Genomic DNA, 25,562 nt, shown 5'->3' with positions numbered 1-25,562 from the left:
GATCGAAAATATATATTTTCTTGATAAATTATGTCGACAGTCCACTCAAAGGGTTATATAAAACTCAAAATAAAATGAATCTACTACAAACTTTGGATTTAAATCGCAGAAGTGTTAAGGAAGTCGTGAAAAATATGAGCGTTTGGAGAAATCAAATTGAATTTTTATTTTTTTCGGCTTCGAACCGAAATGCACTGTACTTTCTTTTTTGGCAACTTTGAATCATAATGTGCATTAATGTCAATTGATTAGATATAGGTATTTTGCCCCTCTAATACCCAACCCCGCCTTTAGACGGGGTACACTTTGGAATTTTGTATATTTTTACATAGCTCGGAAATCAAAATGTTTATATTTTTGGCTTATACTTTGACTCATAACAGGAATATTAGAGAAGTTTTTTATGACTTTTGAAACTTTTTTGTATTTTTAGAAATTGTGTGAGAAATCGCATTCTTATATAACCTACAAATGCCTGGGGTTCATTTAACGTGTAATATAAAAAATCGTCCTTTTTATATTTTTCTACGATCAACCTATCACAAAAGAAGAGCCTGGTGGTATTAATATAATTTCAAACCTGTTTCTCCGTTAGTTGCACGGAAAACAAAATACGCTCCGAAAAAAAATAAAAAAATTAATAAAACTTTTAAAGTGCCGTAAAAATTTAAATTTTTATTATTGACTAAAATCAACAACTAGAAAAGGCTTCAAGATAAAATGAAAAAACTAGGGATGTCAAAAATAAAAATTATAAAAATCAAAAACCCAAATTTAAAAATTTGCGAATAAAAATAAATAATTGCCCAAAACGTGTTTAGAACGATTTTAGATAACGAAAAATAATACTTAAATCGAAAATAAAAATTGGGGTATTAGAGGGTAAATTAAAGATTATCACAATTGAATTGTGCAAGATGATTAATAATCACCCATCAAAGTGACTAACTAAAACAAACAACTTTGTAGAACACAGTTTTCGTCAAAAATTTCATTCTGAAGCTCTTAATGCAATATTTCACGTGAATCTTTTTCTGGACCTTATTGCAATGGAATTGGCTCGTTAATGCCTGTATATCAACAAATAATTTTGGTATGTCTTTAATATGAAATATTAACAGACGATTTTCGATATTTTAACAAAACGTTTGTGTACATAAAATCAAATTTGTTGACGGTAACACTTATTACTCATGTATGCAGTTATTAGAAGGCGTATTCCCCAAAACCATTTTTATTATATCGGTCCAGAGATTTAGAATAACTATATAAACAAACTGGCGTCTGAAGTTTTGATGGCTTATTTTTTTCCGATAATAATCGTAAATGAAGCACCGTGACTCATATTTCACGGATCGGGAACGACAGGTTCCGCTTCACAAGAAAGCAAGCGATCTATATGTAGTTGCTGAACGTGTCAGCGGCTTTCATTTCCCATCCAAAGGTTTCGCGAAACCGGTGTGCCCGTGTCTAGGCAAGTGTATTAGAAGAACAATTGCACACGGGGCGGATCATTAGCCCGTGCAGCTGCTTCTGTGGTCACGCTGTAGTCTCCAGTCTGCTTATCGTTAGCTAATAGGCTGGATAGGATTCCTCTCAGGCCAAGTCTCGTCGTAGTCGGGAGTTAAACACCTTCGGCAATTAAGTGTTGATCTAATGATATCTATTAACGAGCGGCAAAGCGCCACTACTGCCAAAGCGACACTGGGTGGGAACGTGTTTCTTACACAAGGGATGCGTATTGTATCGGTGTTGAGAAGCATTATTTAAAATATAAAAATCGATTCGAGCTCTACAGTCGGGCTGCAACTGTTAGGAAGGAAACGCGCGCGCGCAAAACGGACGATGAATCGGTTGGCAAGTGCTCTGATTGTGGTTTCGAGTTTGGCCGTGTGTTTGGCGGAGGTTGGTGAGTATTGTTCCGGAGATTTTTGGAGGGGATCGTTTGGAGTGTGCGGAGTCTTCGGTGAAGAATATCAGCTACAGGAACCTGAATCCTTAAATATCAGTGCCTTGGATCGATGAAGATGATTGTGATCAAATTAAGTATCCAGATGCAAATGAGATGTAACAGACCATCGTTCAGTCTTTGTTTCATATCTAGTAAACTCCGGATATCGTTTAGAGTGCATAATGACGAAAATTTTCTATGTAAGTTTAAAAAAGTGTCTGTTGAGGTGAAGATGAATCGAAGCCAACCCTAAAATTTTCAAGAGTACAAATCTGGAGAACCCAACGCCCGTTTGAGCTGAAAACTTAATCGATTGGTCACTAACTGGTGGTGACCGATCGATTACGTTTTCAGCTCAAACGGGTGTTGGGTTCTCCACAGATTTGTGGTTTTGAAAATTTGAGGGTTGCTCAATTGGAAAAGAGCCCATATATCAATTCGTTGATATGCTCTTATTAACATAAATACAGTTAGGTTTCTGTATTTTTTGTCGAATGTACTGAATTTCGACAGAAAACCCATTTTGGTAGACAAAAAAAGTATGTAATCAAAAAATCAATTTCATAACAGCGATTCACCTGCTACAACATTGTAGACTTATGAAAGGTCAGTTTCAATCGTTTAACTATGTACTTCAAATAACTATTTTTCACGAGCACAATTTCTGATAGACCTGTTTTCTTGACCTGACACGAGCCCACCTGAAGGTAGTTTAAACTGGTTCGGTCACACACCGCAAGCAAAGAACATTATACGTAACAAACTGTTGACACCTTCATACATTACGTATCATCGTCCATCCCACATATTTGGATTTGGTGGTTTATTACACGTGGTGTGAAGTTTACGTTTTTTCTTCATTTTAACATAGCGTCTTCAACACATTCCAAACATACCAAAGTTTGGTATTCTAAGATCGTTTTCACAGATATGAACTGGTCGGTTAAGTCAGAAGAGAACAAGTGCAAAACTTTAAGAATATAGATAATTTGTCATTTTACAATACTTTTCTAAGCCACATTTCAATAGATTAGATTTGATGAACGTTTCAAACTGATAAAACCAGACACAGATTTGAGGGAGCAGAGTGGCCGCATGCCCTGGGCCACCCGGGGATAAAAAAAAAGAAAAACAAAACATTTTGAAACACTTTTCAATAAATTATCTCTAGACTACGCTTCAGAGCAGTGCCGGATTTGGGCTTCGGGGGGTCAGATCTCATAAAGGGGGCCTTTTAATACCAATTGAGCACTTTTTGGGTTACCACAAACTAACGTATTGAATTTGCTTTTTAAGGAGATGTTCGGTTCCAAGATTTGTTTTCCACTATTTTCAAGCTTTCCAAAAATAATTAAGGATATTTTTCCGTACAATGGGAAAAAATATCACAGCTCGTAGAAGATTGGTTGGTTTTTGTTTTCCAAAATAATTTGTTTGTAGTAAAATATTGCTGAAAAATTTCAAAGTAGTTTTTCATAACTACCTTTCTATCCCCTTATAAAGAAAATATCATTTTTTCGCTGTTATAATTGTGGAATGGTGCAATTTTCATTTACCTTTTAAATTACGAGAGCAAAAGTTGTGTCGAGAGTACAACAGTAAGGGTAACGCGACTTTTCCCTCAGTGCCACTACCAAAAAACGCAATTTTCTTTTCCGGATACTTCATATCCTGGAAAGTTTCTAGCATTCATCAGTATCGCAACATTAAGATTTTCAAGATACTAAACGAACCAATTTTCTTTTATGGACTCTTGTGAATTGGTATAGAGTTTTTTCAATTAATTCTGTCCTAGACATTATTAACATCAATTTTTAAGTTACAATTAATCAAGTTTATCTATTTTTTTCTTCTTCTTGGCGTTACGTCCTCACTGGGAGAGAGCCTGATTCTCAGCTTGGTGTTCTTATGAGCACTTCCACAGTTATTAACTGAGAGCTTTCTTTGCCAAAGTTGACATTTTCGAATTCGTATATCGTGTGGCAGGTACGATGATACTCTATGCTCAGGGAAGTCAAGGAAATTTCCATTACGAAAAGATCCTGGACAGATTAGGAATCGTACCCAGACACCTTCAGCATGGCTTTGCTTTGTAGCCGCGGACTGTAACCACTCGGCTAAGGAAGGCCCCGTAAGTTTCTCTCTTCTTTCTAGTTTTTACTCGTTTTATTGGACCGTTTTTGAACATTGAATTTCATTTAACTTTGAGATTCTGATAACATTGCAAAAATGTTTAAATCTCAGAGTTATGATAGGTAAGCAATCAGCTCATTGAATTTAGCAGTACTGTACAGCTTTAGTCATATTTTTGTAGATCATGCAAACAAGTGAAGCACATTTTTAATTCCAATACTTTTTTTAAACTTACTCAAATAGAGTTTTGAAGATTTTGGCTTGACATATATGATTTTTTTGTAATATATAATTGGACAATCCAACTGTGGGATTCAGATATTGATAATAGAAAAAATCTTCTTAAATATTCTAATATTTACTTTGTAGTAAGAAATTTACAATTTTACATTTTGGTTTTAAATATTTTTGCTGAATAAGAGTTGAACAAAACACTATTAAGTTTATTTAAGTTTCAAAAACTAATGTTCAGCTCCTTATGTTACTTGGGAGGCTATTCTTTTGAGTTTTACTGATGTTAATTTCGAAAGGAATTTCGAATGAAAAAAAAAAACGCTCTTATTTTGCTTGGTTACCTACTTTTAGTCATTTGTCTTTATACTGATATAATAACTATTTGTATTACGCTTCCTTAAATATTCATAAAAGCTTATTTTTAATTATGAATCGTGGTTTACGGCTAACCAGCCGAGTGGAAGTTTAATAACTACCGTAAAACCAAACATTACATATACTCTGCAATTGGATTAAATGGACAAATTGATGTGAAGTTTTGCGAAAAAGTTACACGTGTTCTCATTCATAAAAGCTTTCTGAGCCCATACCAGAAAGTGAAATGCTAACATACACTCCCGTGCATAAGTTTGGGTTCACCCCCTTAAAAATCATACAAAAGTGTTCTGTTCATATATCTGTGAATACACGTTCAATTGAAACTCTTTAAGCCGCATTCGAAAAGCAAAGAGTTATTCTTACTTTGTATGTATTTTTCCAAAAACATTTTTTGAACTTTGTATACTAAATTTTTACTTAAAATTGTCACATTTTTCAAAAAAACACACTGAAATGTCATATCTAATTTCCTCTGCATTGGATCGACCAACATTTTAAAACAAAGTGTCATTAGAATCGTAATCTTATATTCTTTGAAGAGACCCCACGAAATGTTGGCGGAAAAATCTGGAAAGTGTTCAAAATCAATAAAACAGTCAGAAGTCATCGTACAAAAGTTTGGGTTCACCCCTCTGTATGGTGTATCGTGCAAAAGTTTGGGTTCACCTGAACTTACTTAAATCTGTGAAATCTCAAACCAATCATGCCATTATTTGCGCTCAAAAAAGCTTCAAACTATTAAAATCGGTTGAAAAATGGCAGAGATATGGACAAAAATAATGTGCGTGTCGCTCAGGTATGTATGCAAGGGTAACCACTCATTGTTGCATGGCACAGCCGTTAGACAGTAGACTGTCCGTTTTATATGATGTTATCCAGTTGATAGTTTCAGTTCTTTGCTATTATTTAAGGCATTCCAAAAATTATAACCTAGATACTGGTCACCGATCTACCGGTCATTTCATCATACAAAAAGATGTCTCAATGAGTGGGGTTCAAGGACAATCCCTCTATCAACAGTATGTTAGCGAAAAGGAGTTGGCAATTCCACTCTCCTCATCCATATTGCTTCAATTGGGTGTCCTGTTTGATATATGATATATGATAATTACGATTGGTACTATTGATTATGTTTTGTAATAATTTCTCTTACCATTAAATCAAACCTTCACAGTATAACGTATACTTGTTTGACTTCCATTTTTTACATTTAAAACATTGATTTGTACTTACAATACCTTTATTCTGGCAATGCACAATATGGTGATCTTCTCTCATCTCTTCTTCAACTCCAGCCATTCTGAATCGCTTCATTTCTCATCCCTCTTTTTCCATTTCCAATGTTTGTATCTCGAGTTTTGGTCCCCATCTGAAGACTCCCCATCGGAAATTTCGCTCTCCTAATTTTTATAAATCATTAAGCTTCTTTTTAATCTTTTCCCTGTCTTTTGATAGCTCCTCCCAACTACTTCTATTCATATTCTGATACCTCTCAAAATCCTGATCTAATGATTTCAGCCGTGTTAAAGATGGTCTGCCTTCTTTCTTTTTATCAAATTTCAATTTGTATGCTTACTTCAGCGGATGTTTTTTTTCTCTACGTCTTACATGACCATAATAACTTATTCTTCCTTTCTAATTCTTCTGTTAATGGGTTTTCCGTCTAATAATTTTCTAGCATTGAATTTTAAGTCTTTTGGTTTCTTACCATACTGATAAATGTTCCTGAGTATAAGTTTTTCATAATTACCTATTTTAAACCTGCTTTTCTTAGTCATAATAGACACTTTAGCTCCGTATAACAACGACGGTGTTATCACGGTCTTATACATTAACTTTCCTTATCCCCAGCTTGACTTAAAAGTTTTGCAAAAATCTACTATTATCCTCGATGATTTAACGTCGCAGTCAAGCATATTCCTAGGTAAGCTAAACTGTCGTTCACTTTGAATAACTTGTTATTTAGAAGAATCTCCTTTGGGTGTTGAGCTTTATCGTTTGGATATCTAATCAAAACCTGACTTTTGTCGCGATTAATTTCAAGGCCCACTTTTGCAAGTTGCAGTTCTAATTCATGCAATATGTTCTCTAACTCCGCCTTCGTTCTAGCTATAACTAGAATGTCATCTGCAAACACTAGAATTACTGGAAGAATCAATTGATTAATGCCCATTAGTTTCAATTCTGGGATTTCTGCAACTACTTTTTTGAGAACATCTTGTATTAAATAATTAAAGAGCAATGGTGATAACGGACATCCTTGTTTAATTCGTTTCCCCCTTTTAACCTCATCTGAATACTGATTCTCCCACATCATCTTTAACACAGCTCAGAACTCTATCTACTAATCTCGTAGGAACTCCTAAATCAATAAACACTTTTCCTATCGACTGTAGCTTCACATTATCAAATGCTTTACTAATATTTAACGCTAGAATAAAGAGATCCTGACCGGAGTTCCAGTACTCCTCCATCATTCTCCTAGCTACAAATATATGGTCGTCTGTTAACCTGTTTGCCGTGAATGCTGCCTGATGTAATCCGGGTTCATCTGCATATGCTCTTAACTGCTTTGCTATCCATTTTGCATATATCTTATACACCACATTACACAGCGAAATTCTTCTGAAGTGATCTGCTTCGGAAGCTCCTGACTTCTTAGGTAGTGGTATCTGTGTTGATTTTTCCATTCCTTCGGCATATCATTCCTCATGTAAACTGCTCTATTAATTTCTATTATTCTCTCTAAGGTTTCCTCATCTGCAGCTTTAATGTATTCGGCTACCACTCTATCTGATCCTGGAGATTTTCCATTACATGCTGAGAACAGAATACTTTTAATCTCATCATTTGTTGGAGGATTAGGCAATGGAGTGTAATCATGTTCAGCACAAAACTCTACTTCAGGTCCCTCACATGTCTTCAGTATATCTTCCCAGACTCGCGAGCTTTTTGGCTTTTTCCTCTTTACGAAGTCTTTCAAGTAATTATACGTCATCCTTACTCTCACTCCTGCATCATAATCATTGAGGTTCTTGAAAAAATCAGTAATTTCCTTTTCTCTATGCTGCTTTACAGCTATCTGATATTCATGTCTTCTATTTGCGACCCTGTATTTATAATTTATCATATCCGGATGCTTTTTCGAAACTTTTAGTGCATCTCTTTACCTATCCAGTGCATATTTCCTGCGTGGTGTATTGGGTACTGTAGATATATTTTTTTTTTATCTTTATTAACGAGATTTTTAGCCCTGGGCTAGTTTATCTCGGGTCTAACGGCTTTACTTCCCTTCCGAAGGAAGTCGTCACAGAAATTTTTTTTTTGTGACTATCTCGGGGATGGGATTCGATCCCAGGTCCTCGGCATGAGAGGCGTGTGTTCCAATCCCTACTCCAGATCCGTCCCCTTGGTACTGTAGATACTTTAAGCGTATTGCAAGCTGCTATTCTCAATCCTCAATCCTCCTGGCCATTTCCTCGTAGCATTTGTCTAACGTATCTGTTTGAATATCTGTTTTCATTGGAATCGATGACAGTTTTTCTCTAAAACATTTTTATTTTTCCGGAATTTTTAGGAGGTCTACGTTGATCCTTGCGGTTTCCTTACTATTCTTCTTTAGGACTGGATTATTAGTAAAAACTAGCCCTATAGTTAACATTGCGTGGTCGGTTTTCAAATCTGTCCAACAGCCTTTGATGTATCTTATTCTGAAAGAGGTGTACTGTGGTACCAAAACATGATCAATCTGGCTTGATTTGTCCTTAGTTTTCCAAGTGATTTCTATACTTTTCCCTATTTTAGTCGACACATTCTTAAGTTTTGAAAGATGCAAACAATATTTGAATAGTTCTCCGTTATCGTTACAGTACTTGTGTCCTTGTTTTGTTCCTATCCATACCCTATCTTCGGGTTGTAAATCATCTGAGCGTTAAAATCTCCTAGTACAACAAGTGATTTACGGTCACTTTCTCTAGTCACTATTTCATTGAGATAGCTGAGAAAATTTTTCTGGTTGCTATTTGGTGCATGTACGTTGATCGCTATTAGTTTAAATCCATTTATTGTTAGCTTAATCCACATAATACCTTTTCTGCATTCCTTTGCCTGAAGAATTCTGATACTCTGATGTTTCCTGACAACGATTGCTAATCCTCTCGCCATGTTCATATGATTATCTTTTATTTATTTAACAGTCAATATCAACAGACTTCAAAAGCCCTAATGATAGAATGAACTAAAATTAAAAACATTTTAAAACTTAAATATACTATTCTGCAAAATGTGACACAAAGCGCCGACGCAAAGTTGACCGAGGTAGGTGAAAATCGAATGATGCAGAAACTCGATTGAAAACGCGCTGAATTCCACCAATCGCACCGTTCAAGCCATAATTAGTTCGATGAAGCGGCGTTCTCAACATAACACTGTTACGCAAGGCTCGCGGTTGTACGTTTATGTTGATCTGCTGTAGTAAATAGCTGCAGTCTATTCGGCCTTGCAAGATGTCAGCAACCAGGAGAGCTCTTGACGTATCCCTACGAACTCGAAGCAGCTCCAGACCAATCAGCCGGCAACGATCCTCATAACTTGGCAGACGGAACGGGTTACTCCAAGGCAGTTTGCGCAAGGCGAATCGAAGAAACCGTCGCTGGACCGATTCAACTCTTTCAACGCCGTTGTTATAATATGGATTCCAAACGGGAGAACAATATTCCAGAATCGAGCGCACCAACGATCCATACAGAGATTTCAGGCAATGAACATCGGAAAAATGTTTTGTCATCCTAAAAATGAAGCCTAAAGCCCTAGATGCTTTATCTATGACGTATGACATGTGTTGTTTGTAGTTCAGCTGCGAATCAAGGATAACTCCTAAGTCTTTTATGTGAGTTGAACGTTTAATTGTCGTGTTGGACAGCTCATAGTCAAAGTAGATGGGCTCTTTTTTCCTTGAAAAAGTAATCACCGAACATTTCTCTGGATTAACCAACATACGGTTGATGCTGCACCAGTTCGCAAATATTCCGAGTTGTCGTTGTAGGAAATGACAATCATTTACAGACTGGATTCGCAGGAAAAGCTTGAGGTCATCAGCATACGAAAGACGTGGGGCTTCGAGAACTAGGTTCACATCGTTAAAATATAGCAGGAAGATTAAAGGTCCTAAATGGCTGCCTTGTGGTATCCCAGACGTGGCAGGAAAGGTTTCTGATGTGCAATCGCCGATGGTGACCATCAGCTGGCGACCAGAGAGGTAGGATCGAAACCATTGAAGTAATGTACCGCTCACCCCCAGTCTGTGTAGTTTAGCAATAGCAATACTGTGGTTCAGCTTATCGAAAGCAGCTGACAAGTCGGTGTATATGACATCTGTTTGCATCCGCTCAACCATGCTTTCGGTAATAAACGAAGTGAGACATAGCAGATTGGTGGTAGTTGACCGGCCAACCATGAACCCATGTTGGTCGTCACTCAGATACTGTTTAGAATGCGATAATAAAGGTTGCATTATGATAAGCTCAAATAGTTTCGATACAGCGCTCAGAGAGGAAATGCCCCGATAGTTGTCCATGTTCCGTTTACTACCTTTCTTATGCACCGGAAACATATGAGCTATTTTCCAACAAGAGGGAAAGATTCCACTGGATACAGAGCTCCGGAATAATCGATGCAGTGGCATGAGCAGATTGGAGATATGCTTTTTGAGAAAGGCTGATGGAACTCCGTCTGGACCTGGGTTGAAAGATGGCTTCAGTTGTGATGCGGCAGTCGAGATCATCTCGACGCTGATGTCGATAGTACTCAGAGTCTGAGCATACAGAGGAACATTAGTCGCCGCAATAGCGATCTGACTATCAGTTAGAGTTTCGTCGGTAAACACATCAGCGAACTTGGAGGAGAATAACTGGCAAATCCGCTGAGGATCAGATGCGGATAAATTGTTCCACGTCATTAACGAAGGAAGGCCGGTCTCTTTGCGTTGTTGGTTAACGTACTTCCAAAACGACTTCGGATGCGACCTGAGTTTTCCTTGAATATTTTGTTGGTAACGAGAATAGCATAAACGACTAATCCGTTTGTACTCATAATTCAGTCTAACGTATTGAATTTTCAAGGAAACGGTGCGATATTTTGTGTATCTTCTAAGAGCGGCTCTCTTGATTGTTTTGAGCTGTTTCAATTCACTTGTCTGCCACGGAAGACGATTTAGCTGTTGACTTCTTTTTGGAACATGTCTGTCTATAACATATCCCAGAACATGTGAAAAAGTAAGAGCAGCACTATTCGCATCATCGGTGTCAAAGATGACATCCCAATCTAGACTAGTCAGCACGTCGGTTATGCTACGATGGTCAGCCTTCCGGAAATCGTACGATACGGGTTCAGGGAAATCAATAAAGTCCCTGTCCAGACACTTTGGAATGTTAACTATCAGCGGAGGGTGGTGGGACACATGCTTAACCAAAGGAACAGGAGCCTCGGAAATAAATGGAGCTGTGTCCTGGGTACTAACGAAACAGAGATCCAAGCTGCGTTGGTTTTCATTTAATACGTGGTTGATTTGAGAGAGAGTCGATGCACTGTAGCTATCGAGAAGATGTATGGCCGCTGGATAGAGTACAGACTGCCGGCTATCCGGAAAGAGAAAACCGCCGTGAGAAGGTTTCCACGAAATACCAGCCAGGTTGAAATCACCCAGCACCATGAGCTCATCGAGTGGGGACGACATTTCAACTACTGAGGAAATCGAGCGACAATGTGTTCGAACCAGATCAATGTCTCGAATACGATCGGGGGGAATGTACACCGCACATAGGTATAGCTTACGGTCATTTAGTTCAACGGCAATCCATACCTGTTCCAAACTGATCCATTCGTCATCCTCTACAATTTTCGCTTTCAATCCACGGCGGACAGCAATTAGAACACCACCTCCAGTCGATTTCCTGCTGTTATGCGAATTTCTATCGCACCGAAAAACCTCATAATCGGATCCGAAAACTTGGTTGGATAGTGTTCGATCGTCGAGCCAGGTCTCGATCATGACAATCACGTCGTAACATGTATCCGAAACTGCTAAATAGTAGTTGTTGACTTCCGAATTAATTCCGCCGACGTTCTGGTAGAAAATAACAAGTTGATGTTTACGACACACGGCTGAACGATGATTATCGATGTCTGATCTGCGTGAAAAGCGATGGGAATCTGCTTCCTTAGAGTTACATCCGGAAAGGTTCGAAGAAACAGTGCTTGTCGGTAAGCTTCTGTTAATGATACCAGCTTGATGAGAAGTTGGTGTAGGCGTGATTTCGGTGGTACTAGAATGCGAATCAGAATCAAGCAGCGAATTGTCGCAAAAACCGTTATACTTGCCTAAAAAAGCAAGTTGGGAGACCCCCATTCCACATCTAAGCTCAGGGCCAGGACGACTATGTGGAACGCTGGCAGCAATCGGCACGACTGAGATAGAGGAACTGGGGGCTCCCAAAAAGCTTTCCACGGTGCGTCCTGGTGGTCCACAATGCAATTCATGGCTGGAAGCAGGTACAGTGAACGTTGACCGAATATGATGTGCGGGATTAGTTGATCGTAAAGTACTGAAAGGCGAACCAGTATGAGGTGCAGAATGATCGCTCGATGAACAGTTGATGTTGTACTTGCCTGACAAGACAAGTTGGGAGACTCCAAATCCGCATCTAACTACAGGGCCAGGACGACTATGTAACATTGGCGTAGGAACAGGGGGGGCCAGGGGGGCCTGGCCCCCTCCAGAATCATCCAGGCCCCCCCCAGAATTTTGGATGATGAAACAATGAAAAAAAAATACAGGACTACTAACATAAAGAAACATTTTCGTGATCAATTTACATGACTCTTATTGTCGACCAAAAATCTTCAGTAGTTATGGTTTATTTTATTTTGTTCAATAATAGCGCAAAAACATCCGGCTCGATTGTTTACCGATCGAATTAGCCTGTCGTTGTGTACAAGACGCTTCAGAATCATTTTCAAAATTGTATTTTGAATTCTCTGCAGAGCTTTCTTCCTGGTATTACAACAGCTAGTCCATATTGGTACAGCCTACAACATGGCTGGTCTGAAAATTTGATTGAATTTCAAAAGCTTGTTCTTTAGACAAAGTTTTGATTTTCTTTTAATAAGGGGATAGAGACATTTTACATATTTGTTACATTTGGCTTGAATGCCCTCATTGTGATTTCTGAAAGTTAAATTCTTATCAAGCATGAATGTTTTATCATAAATCACCATATTCATTGCATTATGATTGATCCTGTTGTTGGAGGATATCCTGCTTGAGATGCCAGGTGGTAAGGTTTTCATTTTTAAAAATTCACTATAGAAATCCACACTAAAACTGAAATTTATATAATAGTTGACAAAATAAATTGCAAAATGGACAAAACTTACTAAAGGAATTTCTTAGACAATAGTTAGCGGGATTTGCAAACAAAAAATGTGGTTTGATTCATAACAAATATTTTAAAGGATTGTCAACCTGGCTAAGTTTTCTTTAGATGGATAGCAGAAATGATGGAAGAGCCCAAACAAATCTGCCATAGCTTTTTTAATACTGCAATAAATTCTTACTATGATTTTGCTTCATTTTTTCAAGTAATTTCGCATAAATAAACTTTTTGCTTTTTCTCTAAACTACATTTTTCCTAGTAAACTTACGTTTTATGTTCTTAAAATATAACAAAACCTATTTGACTAATTTTCAACAGATTTGTAGTAGAATTTTTCAAACCACTTTTCGATGTGAAGAATTTGGTTTCAATCAAATTCCTCAAGGAATATCAAACAAATTGATGAAATATTATTGAGATTTCAGGAGGGCTGCCATTCCTTCTATGCCTAATTTTTATTCACAAATAGATTCCGGAATGTTTCCGAATTCAACTAAAAAAACTTAACATTTCAAAAGTTTAAAGTTTTCTTTGCATCTCGTTCAGAAAAATCATTGATTCTGTCAAATATCATACTGAAATATAGATATTTCACTGAAAGTTCCTCTGTCAATTCCTTCAAAATCTGAATTCCAAATTCTTCCGCGAAGTTGATCCAAAGTCTTCTGAAATATTTCCAAAATATTGCGTCAGGAATTTTTTTAAAGTTTTTTTTTCTGGAACCTCGGGGCCAATGGCTTTACCTTCCTTCCGAAGAAAGTTGTCACTATAACTTGTACGTCCTTCATGAATGGGAATTGATCCCAAGTCCTTGGCGTGCGAGGCGTGTGTTCTAATCACAACACCAGGACCGTCCGCATATATTAAGATATTCATAAAAATATTTGTAAGGATATTCTTCAGAACTTTTCTTCAGAAATCGTAGAAATGTTAGAATTCATCAATTCTTTTGCAATTGTTGGGAGTAATTCCTAGAGGCTTTCTGGCAGAGCTCTGGAAAATCCAAAAATATTTCTCAAAATAAAAATTTTACTTGTTTTCTACATTTATTAGAGGTATTAATTATCCTAAAATCATTCACAGCTAGAGAAAAGGTTATAAATAGTCACTTATCTTATTTTCGACACTTTCTTGAGGAATTTCATACAAAACCTTTTCATACTCCAAAACGATACACTTTAAAGAATCTAAAAAATGTAAATTCAAGGGCCTTTTGAAAAATTGTGGAGTTCTTATACGACTGGTTCCTAATTTTAAAAATTAATTTAATTTCATCAACAAATTTTCATAGTATTGCAAAAATCTCCTCCAATATTGAGTACAATTTGACAAAACCATTAGACATCTTTGACAATGCTACTAAAATACCGTTGATAGTTTCGCGTTCATTGTCTACAGTTCCTACCACAATAGTTGAAAATAAATAGTCACTCCAAAAAAGTTTGTTTGGAGTATCAGAAAGTAGGAAAAAAAAGTTTATAGGTTTCGCTATTTTACTATAAAATTTCGGGGTTCATACACAACGTTTTCAAAAAGACCTTCAGTAAAATTCCTTTTTAACGCCAATGATTATCAATTACGAAAAAAATAAGTAAAAAGAACAAGAAAATCTTACAAAACCACTTGAGCCTTTCCGTCAGGTAAATCGTAAGAAATTTTGTCAAAAAAGTTGTTAAATTCTTCATTGAATTCTTGAATTTTCCGACATGAATGTAGTATTTTTCACGCATTCAATTTAAGCTGAAATTATCTACCAATTTATTGAAAAAATCTTCCAATGCATTTTTTATGTCTTCTTTTAAAAATCTGATATAGGTAAATTGGATATTGAAATGAAGTGGTTTGTAGAGTAATTTGTAAAGAAATCCTTAAAAAATACTAAAGTATTCTTAGAGAAAAATAAATCTAAAAACTGAAAGAACCTGGCGGAAAATATAATATGCTTAGAGTAACACCTGTAAGAATCATTCAATATGTTTTGCATGAGTTCCTGGATAATTTTTACTGCGATTTTTGTAAGCAGTCCCTGAAGAAATTCCAAGAGATTTTCTGAAAGATTTGATAATGCAATCTGAAGAGAAATTTTAGGAAAAAACCTTAACAGCAAAGTTGGAAAAGTTGTTGATGAATTTATTGAAGAATTTGTGGAAAGAATCCTTGCTTGGCGATTTAAAAGACAATTTCGATGGGACTTCTAGATTTGTTGTACTATTTCTTGGAAAAATCCTCAGTAATTCCAGAAAATCCAAAACAAATCATTCCTGAGAACTATTTATATATTTATTTATATTTTATTTGAAACTAACAATTGGTTGGTGTTTAGTCAGACTGGACCAAGTGCTCTTTCATGTTTTCAGGAAAATGTACTACAAGCATTGAGAATTACAAAATATTTACAGGATTGGCCATAATATTGAAGCTTATCTGTTTGATCAAACATCTTTATCAAAAGAGCATAGGAAAGTTCCGAATTGATGGAGTCCTTGACTACACTATACAAGGCCAAAATAGCATGTAGTCCGGTCTGTCTGAACACCGACCATTTGGAATTTATATGTTTTGTGTACGTGTTTGTTTTTTTTTCTTTCTGGGATGTTTTTGAATCAATTCAATTCTCTAAATTCTCTGGTGTAATTTTTTAAGAGATTCTTCAAACAATTTGATTGAGACTCTAAGAAAAAAATCTGTTAAGATCAGAAAGCCTCAGAAACCGCAGGAAAAATTGGTTGAATAATAACTGATAATCTCGGGATTGATTTTCCGTGAGAATCAGGAGGAACTCAGTGAAAACTTGTATAGAAGTTCTTAGAGAAAGCGTTGAAAACGTAAGAAAATAAGTCATTCAGAAATCACCGTAGGAATTCTTGGAGAAATTCGAAAGCACATGGTTGAATACCTGAAAAGTTCGTGGAAGAATCACAAGGAATATTCTTCGTAAATTCCTTGGAAAAAATCGTGAAGGATTTATTTTACTGGATTAAATAAAGAATGAATATATTCCGTAGTAAAAAATGAAATTTACAAATATCACTGAAGTGCAATGGTATGAGAGTACACAAACAAATAAAAACAAATCCATATCCATGCAAACATCGAAATTTATGAAGATCGTGAATATTGCGACCGACATTAATTCTGTAAAACAAGATTTTGCTAGGCCCCCCCTGGGCCCCCTCCAGAAAAAAATCCTAGCTACGCCAATACGCTGGCAGCAATGGGCGCGACTGAGTTAGAGGAACAGGAGCCCCCCAAAAAGCTTTCATTGCTGCGTCCTGGATGTCCACAAATAGTTGAAGCGTGTCCGATAGTGCGTCGAAGAGTCCAAAAGTTCAGTATTGAGTCAGCAGTTGATACAGGCCTGGAATTCGATTCAATTTGAGGCAGCGAAAGTTCAGCCGAAGAAGATTTATTTGAAAAGTACTTGCCTGGGCAAGCAGGGTGGAAGACCCCATTTCCGCCGCCAACCTCAGGGCCCAGACGACTATGATGAGCGAAGACAGCAGAAGGCGCGACTGAGTTGGGGAGATTAGAGGCTTCCATCATGCTTTCTACGGCGCGTGTGGGTTGTTGTTGTTGGTTGTCAATAGCGGTGATTATGCTTCGTCCGAAATGGTAGTGGGAATCGTTATGGAAATCGGAGCGTCGAAAGTTGGCGTTGGTACCTGCCACCTATAATTATTTGTACTCAAATCATCTCCAATCGTGTTGATTTCTTGAAGTGCTGCAATCATTACGTCATTTGCAACTAAAATTTCATCGATCTCGTCTCTTTTTACCTTTCGTCTGCATCCTCTAACATTCCAGCTAACTATCTTCAGAACCTTGTTTTCCATATCTTTAACTCCTGTGTCTTGGCTCAATTGTTTCTCAACTTTTTTCTTGCTTTGCTCGTGGTTGTTTGAATCACCTGTTGGGCATGTTGATTGCTTTCTGATTTTCTTTGTGTGATTTTCTTTGAATGAGAAGTTGTTTCTTTAACCTATCTAACCTTATTTTTAACTGCCCTTGAATCTCCTCCTGCTTGCATTTTGTTTCCCTCTGCTTCATTTATATTTATTGATTCTGCTTCTATCTCTCCTGCTTCTTCTTCAGCAATACTTATTACACTGTCGTAATGATCTCCAGTATAAAAAAAACTCAATGCTGATTCATTGTCTTTTCTAACACCAATCCTTACATCCAAACCCTGATTCGTGCACATTTCCACTTGCTTCTCAAATAATTCAGCAACTGTTATTATTGCTTTCTCTCCTAACCCATATGATTTCTCTCTTATCTTTTCTATTACGCGTTCAAGTGTTCCTACCTCTTCAATATGCTCATACCCGCTTCTATCAAGATTTAGGCGATAATTAGATTGTGCTGGTACAAACGCCAATTACAATTTTTCAAAAGGAGACTAAAAATCGGTATAAAAACATTAAAAATAGATCTTTACTTGTGTTTTTGAGAATGAGCATAGTTGAGCGCACAATTCGTAGTTCCTACTCTATGATTGACCAGAACAATCATAGTTGCAGTAGAGATTCAAATAATGATTCAAATAAAGCTTTCCATTCGTAATATACACAAATCTAAAACTCAAAATTAAAAACCAATAATGGCGCCGGCCTCGTCCTAAAGGTCATTGGGAAGAGTTAGAAATGTTATTTGCACAACCCTCGTTACTAGAGACCGAATATTTCTCAGAATCTAATGACAAAAGGTCAAATAGCAAAAATTAACGTAAAAAAAAAGTAGCGATTGAAAGCATTTATTGTATGTCTTATTAACATATCACTGAATCCGGATGGCGAGTTTAAGCTTTCCTTTTGGTAGCATAAAGTCAACAAATTTACTGCGAAAAGTTCAAAAAGCGGGGGCTTCAATGGCCTCATGCCCAACATATTTTCTTATTTAAAACAAATAAATCGTAGAAACTGAAAACACACAGCTCTTTTATTTGCCAAATAAAACAGCTGTGTGTTTTTATTTTCTTCGATTTGTTGGTATAAAAGGAGAAAACTGCTTTTTCAGTTTTGACATTTTCACCATTTTTGCTTGCGCCTTAACCACATTCATTATAATCACTTCACAAGGCAATTATTCTGTTCACAATATTCGCTAGATGGCATAGCATCCCCAGCCGTTTCCACAATTCTACAGCCGAATGAGAAAAAACACGGAAGCGAAACAAAACGTGACAGCGAATAAAAAACACAGCCGCCCGCGCGCACAGCCTTAAAAATTCTTAACTACCAAACGGAACAACAAAATATTATCGAAAATACCTCTACATAATAGTTGATTCAATTCTACAAGCTTTTGTAGAACACAATTTTGTGATTAGAGAAATTTCGGTTTTTCAATTTCCAGAACATGACAATTATACATACCAAAAACTCTATACCGTTAAAAGCTACAATTTGTATAACGATAATAATTTGTAAAAAAAATGATAAATTAGGAAGCACATTTGTAAATCCGCTGTGGGTAAGCCAAGAAAATACCGTGAGCTTTGAAGAATATAAATATCACTAGGAAAGAAAAAGCAATGCTAACTAGTTCAATTCATTCATTCGTCGGTACTGTGTCATGTGGGATTTAACAACCATCAGGTTGCGATGCGGTGTTCCATCTTTGGGCAATTTTTTGTAATTTATTGGCTCAAGCAAGATGTAAGCTGTTGATGGTTTATGAATTCATAGATTTATTACTTTCGATTCCGGTTTACTAAGGCCTGAAAAACTAATGTCCTACTTACTGAAAAACTTATGTTTTTACACCACATATATTTAGAAAACTGTGATTTGAGGGTACTAGGAAGAACAAATCTCGATCAAACAATGTTAAAACTCAATTTGATCTCTTTAGCGTGTTCAACAAACTTTAACATAATAGAATAAGTTTTCAAATAGTGGCAATAGCAAGTGGTTTTGATGCTACACATTCTAGTTATGATTTTTTAAACCTTGAAATAAACCCAAAAACATATTTTTAACTTGAAGCACACCGAAATCTTTATCAAATGAGCTGTAAATTTGACCAGACCTTGTACTTATCATGAGAATTCCGAATACTGCTTGACCGGTATATATCCAGACATTTTTCAAATATGAACAGGTCTTCGATAGGCCGCATAACCAGGGTTGCGCTACCTTCATCGTGCTAGAGGAGCTGCCTTTTCAGTGCTGACATGATACACCATTGTCTGTTTAAGTAAATGAAAAACCGAATTTAGTACTATACCATTTAATTCCACTATGGTTTGTTTCTTTTGACAGATACGCGTATTTCGACGTCAACTGTAAAGCCGTCTTCAGTGTCGTCTACTAGACTCGACTTGTCGTGTACTAGACTGAAGACGGCCTTACAGTTGAGGTCGAAATACGCGTATCTGTCAAAAGATACAAACTATAGTGGAATTGAATGGTATAGTACCGAATTCGGTTTTTCATCTACTTATAGGTATTCCAATAAACAGCTCGAAGATTTATTATCATTGTCTGTTTGTTCTTTACATAATTACTACGGTCATAGCCATCTTAACTGTCCACCTTTATCAGGGCTTTTGACCTGTAGCGGTGTTACTCTTCCATGCTAACTAAAAACAACGAAATTTCATAAAAATCCGCTGCTGAAATGTGGTTCTTAATATGAAATTCGATGGAAATATGTGGAAAAAGTCAGCAATTTTCGTCATACCGTGCTGCATCGAACAGCTGGACGCTTAAAAAGCCGGATACCGGCTTTTTTCACCGTGTTTTTGGATTATTGCCTTCTTTTTTCTGCGTAGAATCCACAATTATATCGTCTTGTACATTGTCCATTAGAGTGATGCAAATTTTGAAATTTTAGCTCCCCTATGCTTAAACGATTTTCATTATGGTATATAGCACCCTCCCAAAGTTTGAAGTGATTCGGAGGAAATTTGACTGTGCACACGCCATTTGAAGTTTATATGGAGATTACTATGGAAAACGCCAATCTTTTGTGTTCAGCCCTCTATCTCTTTGTCATAATATTTTATAGAAAAGTGAACACACTCATCTCATGTGAAAACTTCCTAGCAACAACTTTGCCGAAGACCACTTTTTGATTGGACGTCAGGATAAATTGTTATTTATCATCATAAAGTTGGTTTGCATGTAGCATGCTTCACCAACTGTTCGGCAGGCAACAGTGGTGCTCCTGGCGGGAAGAATAGATCAAAGTAATCCAGGCTACTATGTTCTACAGCAAAAAAGCAGTGTTGCTCTTGAAGTAATTGAATGATCATCTCAGCGTGATATAGACTTTGTTATCAATAATAACAAATTATTCTTACCTCCCATCAAAATGTGGTCTTCGGCAAAGTTGTAGCTAGGAAGTTTTCACATGAGATGAGTGTGTTCACTTTTCCATAAAATATTATGACGAAGAGATAGAGGGCTGAGCACAAAAGAATGGCGTTTTCCATAGTAATCTCCATATAAACTTCAAATGGCGTGTGCACAGTCAAATTTCTTCCGAATCACTTCAAATTTTGGGAGGATCATTTTCATCATAATTGACATCGTTTAAGCATAGGGGAGCAAAAACATCAAAATTTGCATCAGTCTATTGTCCATGCATAAAAGTTGTTCAAAAAAAATTTTGGGTGATTTAAGGTCAGTGTCCGGGATTTGAAGCATCCGGACACTTAAAATCAACACGGTATTTTTGAATTATTTTTGAATTGGTAAGAATTATGTTCCCTTATGTTGTTAAACTCAAAGAGAAAGTACATTCTGTCGTTTTTTTTTTTCAAAAAGCAGGGGTGCATCCAAAGTCTGCAACTGGTAGAAAATAGAAAGAAGCAACGTCAGAAAAGATTAAATCCCTCTTTTATCGATAATGTAGAAATACGGATTCTGTACTAATATGAAAAGCTTTCAATATGATTTCGCTCTTATGAAGATGAAGCTGGAGAATAGAATTTAATATGTAAAGAAAATAAATATGTAAAGAATAAAAAAATATTCTTTGAATCACAGTAGAGATCACTGCGGAACAAGTTTTTGTATCAAGCACCAAAATACCACTTTTTACTAGATCAAGGGTTGATGAATTCATTGCCGTTTTCAAAAATATCATAGCACGTCTAGGTTTTGAGATATTGACATTTGAAAATTCGAAAATTGACTATTTCAGCCTTGCCATCTTATATGGCAATTTATTCGCATAATTTTCCACAGAATTAAAACTTCATGTACCGTTTTGACTCATATTCCAAACACTTAAGGCCAGCAGTGACTTCAAATGCATCTGGCAGGCATAAATTAACTGATATTTGTAAAAGTTTTAATTTCTTCTGAAAGCCTAACTGTTAGCTGTGTAGTGTGCTGATAAAAATGTTTATTTGAACTTGTTTAGTATTGTTTTAACGTAAAAGTATGGAACAACATTTTGATTTAAATGCCGAACACTGCGTTCATTCTGTCTCATATTCCGAACACCTTGATTCGAATTCCGAACAGCACGAATAAAACGTATTCAAATGAATAACTTCGCAAATAAATTTATTCAAGCTAGTTTTACTGGTCTTGAACTAAAGAATCATCAATACTCCCGAGGTATAAAATACATTTAAAGACGTTTAAACTGAATTGCAATCTACTACCATTTCCTGGTTATTTGATGACATATTTCAGCGAAACATTTCAACCGAATCGCCATACAAAAACGGAGTGTTCGGAATATGAGTCTGTTCGGAATTTGAGACAAAACGGTATATAACAACTATTATCAACAAAGTTCATGATACTTTCGATTCTCAAAAGTTATTTTCTGATGGTTTTGAAAAGTATTTGATTTTGCCATATAAGAGAAACCAAAATACACTAAGGTTTTTTTTTACACGGTCCCCCGTGCCGTGCAAAAAAATTCCGTGCAAAAAAAAACCGTGCTAATTCTGGAATTTGTGTTAAAATAAACCGTGCTAATTCTAGAATCCGTGGAAAAAGTACCGTGTTAATTCTGAAATCCGTGTGAATAGGAAAAAAAGCCGTGTTAATTCCGAAATCCGTGTAAATAAGTAAAAAAACCGTGTTATTTCCGAGTTTTGTGCAAAAAAAGTACCGTGTTAATTCCGAAAGGCGTGTAAAAAAAGCCGTGTAAAAATAAAGCGTGCAAAAAAAAACCGTGTAAAAAAAGACTTTAGTGTATACCAAATTATATATCAAATAGAAGATAAAGTCATAGTGTTCATGCTTGGTGGATTGGATCACAAAAACGTTTGATAAATCATACTATGAATTTCATATAAACATCAATAAATACATATTTTATAGAACTTTGGCGACCTGTAACTAAAAATTGTGACATGCTGGAGCTTTTCTGAGAACGGCATGAGATGCAACAACCCCAGTTCTACAAGGGACACATAATTTGATCCTTGAGACACGCAAAAATGTCATTTTTGTTACGCGGTGGCATTGATGAACCGGATTGATTGTAATTCTATTTCCAGCCCCGGTATTGGAAATCTGCAGCCGGAACGATGAGAATCTGGGCCAATGTATTATGAAGGTCGTGGACAAGATCCGACCGAACATAGCCAATGGAGACTATGGTGGTGGACGCACTGCTCCGAAGCTGGATCCGTTCTCGATCGATAAGGTGGACATCGACCACGGGCCAAGCTTCCGCGCCAAGATGAGGGATGTGACCATCGTTGGGCTGAGCAAGTTCGTTCTCCGAAAGATTCGGTAAGAAGTGTTAAGTATAAAATGTTATTGAGCAATCATTGATTCATTTTTTTTTCTCTTCAATGCAGCCCGGATTTGCCCAACAAGCGTTTCCTCATAAGTGCGTCAGTTCCCTCCTGTTATGTGCGAGGAAAATATGAGCTGAATATGAATATCCTGCTGTTGAAAATCGCTGGTAAAGGAGATTTCAACCTGACATTAGGTGACGAACTCATTTTTTTTTTTTTCTTGTGGATGGTTCCATCAATGACAAACATTTTCCTCTTTCCATACAGGTGACACCCAGGTGAATATGATGGTCCAGTACTACTTGGAACCCAAGGGTGGCAAAAATTACCTGAAATTCCGACCAGTGGAGATCAAAATCAAGTTCGACAAAGCACTGTTCTACCTGAAGAACTTGTTCGGTGGTGATCCGACCTTGGAAGAGATTGGAAACCAGGCCATCAACGCCAATCCCCATCTATTGCTGGACGAAGTGAAACCCGCCATTAAGGATAAGCTGCAGGAGTCACTGACGTATATTTCCAATTCGGTGGTTGACGGAGCGGAGGAAGATGAGTTACTTCCGCGAACTAAAACATAGTATAAGATGCAATGCATAACATGTTGAGCTGTGAGTTTTGTTACGGATTTTTAATTATGCGAATAACTTGATCTGATATAAATAGCAAAAATGGGTTAAGATATGGTACACACGTGTCCACAATTTACTGATGAGAAAATCTAGCGCCCTCAAAGGCGTTTATGAATACAATAATGGCCTCGTATGACGTAAATACATATCTCTGAATTATTCCATCACCTCCAACTACACACATCTGATAATAATCACACAACTATAATACATAATCTCGTAATACGTGTCTGATTCTAATCTGGAAAAATATCCGTTGCTCAATTCACACAACGATAATTACTATCGGCGGGTTAGGTTGAAGGAGTTAATGAACACTGGCCATTAGTGGGTCACTAATTACCTCCCGCTTATTGGTAGGAGATTGGGAAACCATTTAAACAATGTTCATTCTTAATGAGGCTGCTATAGATGGAAATCTATTTTGAGTCTGTTACGGTTGTATTTTTTGCTAGGTGGATATCTCCTAGTGAACAAAAACAAATGTTTACTCTATTTCAACCAATAATACGGAACAATTTAGAGGAATCCTGAGCTGTTTCATAGGTACAAAAAGCGTATTCAAATTTGGTCAGTAACCATCTTGAAAGGAAATGTTTAGAATTGACCTAATAAGAAAACATCGTAGAGTCTATCTGCATTAAAAATGTGAGGTAAAAATTGCTAATTGCTGTAAAAAACTATCCTATGCTGGATTAAGGTTGAAAAAATAATATTTTTGGGTGAGGGGTTGCCGAGATTCGAAGCGGTTAGGCGATTAGAATCAACACTCCTACGATAAAAAGCCAAAAACAAACTAAATAATTAAATATAGCGTTCAAGTAAAGCTATACATAATTGGATGTGAGTCATTCAAATTAAAGACCCTTCCGCACTAAACAACTAAATTCGTGCATACCTACGCTTAGATAAAGGGAGACAAATTATTTTGTTCTCACACTCGCAACCACCCTTCAAATGGGTTTACTCTTGGCTGTGTAGCATACTTTAAGGCGTTTAGTGCATGCTATGAAACATTTCATCGTTCTTGTATGGTAAGACTAATTCGGGCAAAAAGCTTTCAGTAGGGTAAAGCATGTGTTTTGGACAGGCTAAGGATAAATCGGAAAGTTGTAGATCGATTTACTGCATGAGATGCTTATATATTATTACGTTATGTTACTTACATGCCTAAAGTCTTACTGGACTTTGAACTTATTATAAGAAAAAGCTTATTAGGTGCAGCATTGGCTTTGAAAATAATGTTTTTAACAGCCTGGCTGTTATATATATTAGACACCCTTATGTGAGTATAACTGGGACAGGTCGTTAACTCACTATCCGCACAATGGTTTCTAAAAATTAGGACAATAACGAAAAGTTTTATGGGTTAACCTATGACTTATGTATTTTTTCGCCTCTTGGATGTGTACTTTAGTGATGGGTACAAATTGATCACCCCAGTCAATTTGAACAGGTCAGTACTTTAGCATGAATCACATTTTTATCTGATTCATTTGTTTGCGTAATCTCAAAATCACATAGAGAGAATCGTCAAAACTATTTTAATTGCTTTTATGATAAAACAGCAACATCCGGTATGCAAAGAATTTATGTTAGGTTCAGTATAATTTATTTGAATTACTTCTCAACACTGGTGCATTGCTGTTCAATATGCTTTAAAAAAAACCAACCATTACGAATCTTCGACAAAATCTGCCAAAGATCACTGTTATAGCTATCGGTTGAAAATTTCACTAAAAATATCAATTACAGATTCGAAAGAGTTGTTTCATTTAATCCATCGAATAAACACCAGAGTTTTGAGGAACATTTCAAGGATCTCGTCAGTAAGCTGGCAACATATGGAAAGTATTGGGCTGCAAATATTCCATAATTTTTTTATGGATACCTCGAAAAACGGTTATTAGTTTTTAATTTTCAATATCACGCTGAATAGAATTAGAATTGAATAATTAAAGCTAACTCGCAATACTTAATTCACAGGAAATATTGAAGGTATTTCCCAGTATTTTTAAAGTTGGAAGTAACCTTTGCAACTCAACTTGGGGAACTTGGTGTAAAATACGCCATCGGGTTCAAACGCGCCA

General features: G+C 36.6%; 1 protein-coding gene across 2 annotated transcripts; it reads left to right on the top strand.

Moving 5' to 3' along the window:
* The first annotated feature begins 1,438 nt into the window (after positions 1-1,438).
* Positions 1,439-23,529, top strand: LOC5569810. Of its 2 annotated transcripts, none has more exons than XM_001652977.2 (4): positions 1,439-1,909; positions 22,598-22,835; positions 22,904-23,037; positions 23,111-23,529. In XM_001652977.2, the coding sequence occupies exons 1-4, from the start codon at positions 1,846-1,848 to the stop codon at positions 23,419-23,421; spliced, it is 747 nt and encodes a 248-aa protein (XP_001653027.2). In that variant the 5' UTR covers positions 1,439-1,845; the 3' UTR covers positions 23,422-23,529. The 2 variants fall into 2 exon arrangements, with proteins under 2 accessions (XP_001653027.2, XP_021703691.1); XM_021847999.1 differs by lacking the exon at positions 1,439-1,909 and adding an exon at positions 2,013-2,151.
* The last annotated feature ends 2,033 nt before the right edge of the window (positions 23,530-25,562 follow it).

The sequence above is a fragment of the Aedes aegypti genome, chromosome 2 (assembly GCF_002204515.2).
Source record: "Aedes aegypti strain LVP_AGWG chromosome 2, AaegL5.0 Primary Assembly, whole genome shotgun sequence".
NCBI classification, from domain to species: Eukaryota; Metazoa; Arthropoda; class Insecta; order Diptera; family Culicidae; genus Aedes; species Aedes aegypti.
Note: the sequence above shows the minus strand (reverse complement) of the source record. Positions and strands in the feature narration are given on the sequence as shown.

What these genes read in the sequence shown, in the direction of transcription:
- LOC5569810 (XM_021847999.1), top strand. Translation starts at nt 2,022, where the DNA reads ATGAAGATGATTGTGATCAAATTAAGTATCCAGATGCAAATGAGATGT. An exon ending in TTCGTTCTCCGAAAGATTCG is followed by an intron (nt 22,836 to 22,903) that starts GTAAGAAGTGTT and finishes TCTTCAATGCAG; the next exon opens with CCCGGATTTGCCCAACAAGC. An exon ending in AGATTTCAACCTGACATTAG is followed by an intron (nt 23,038 to 23,110) that starts GTGACGAACTCA and finishes CTTTCCATACAG; the next exon opens with GTGACACCCAGGTGAATATG.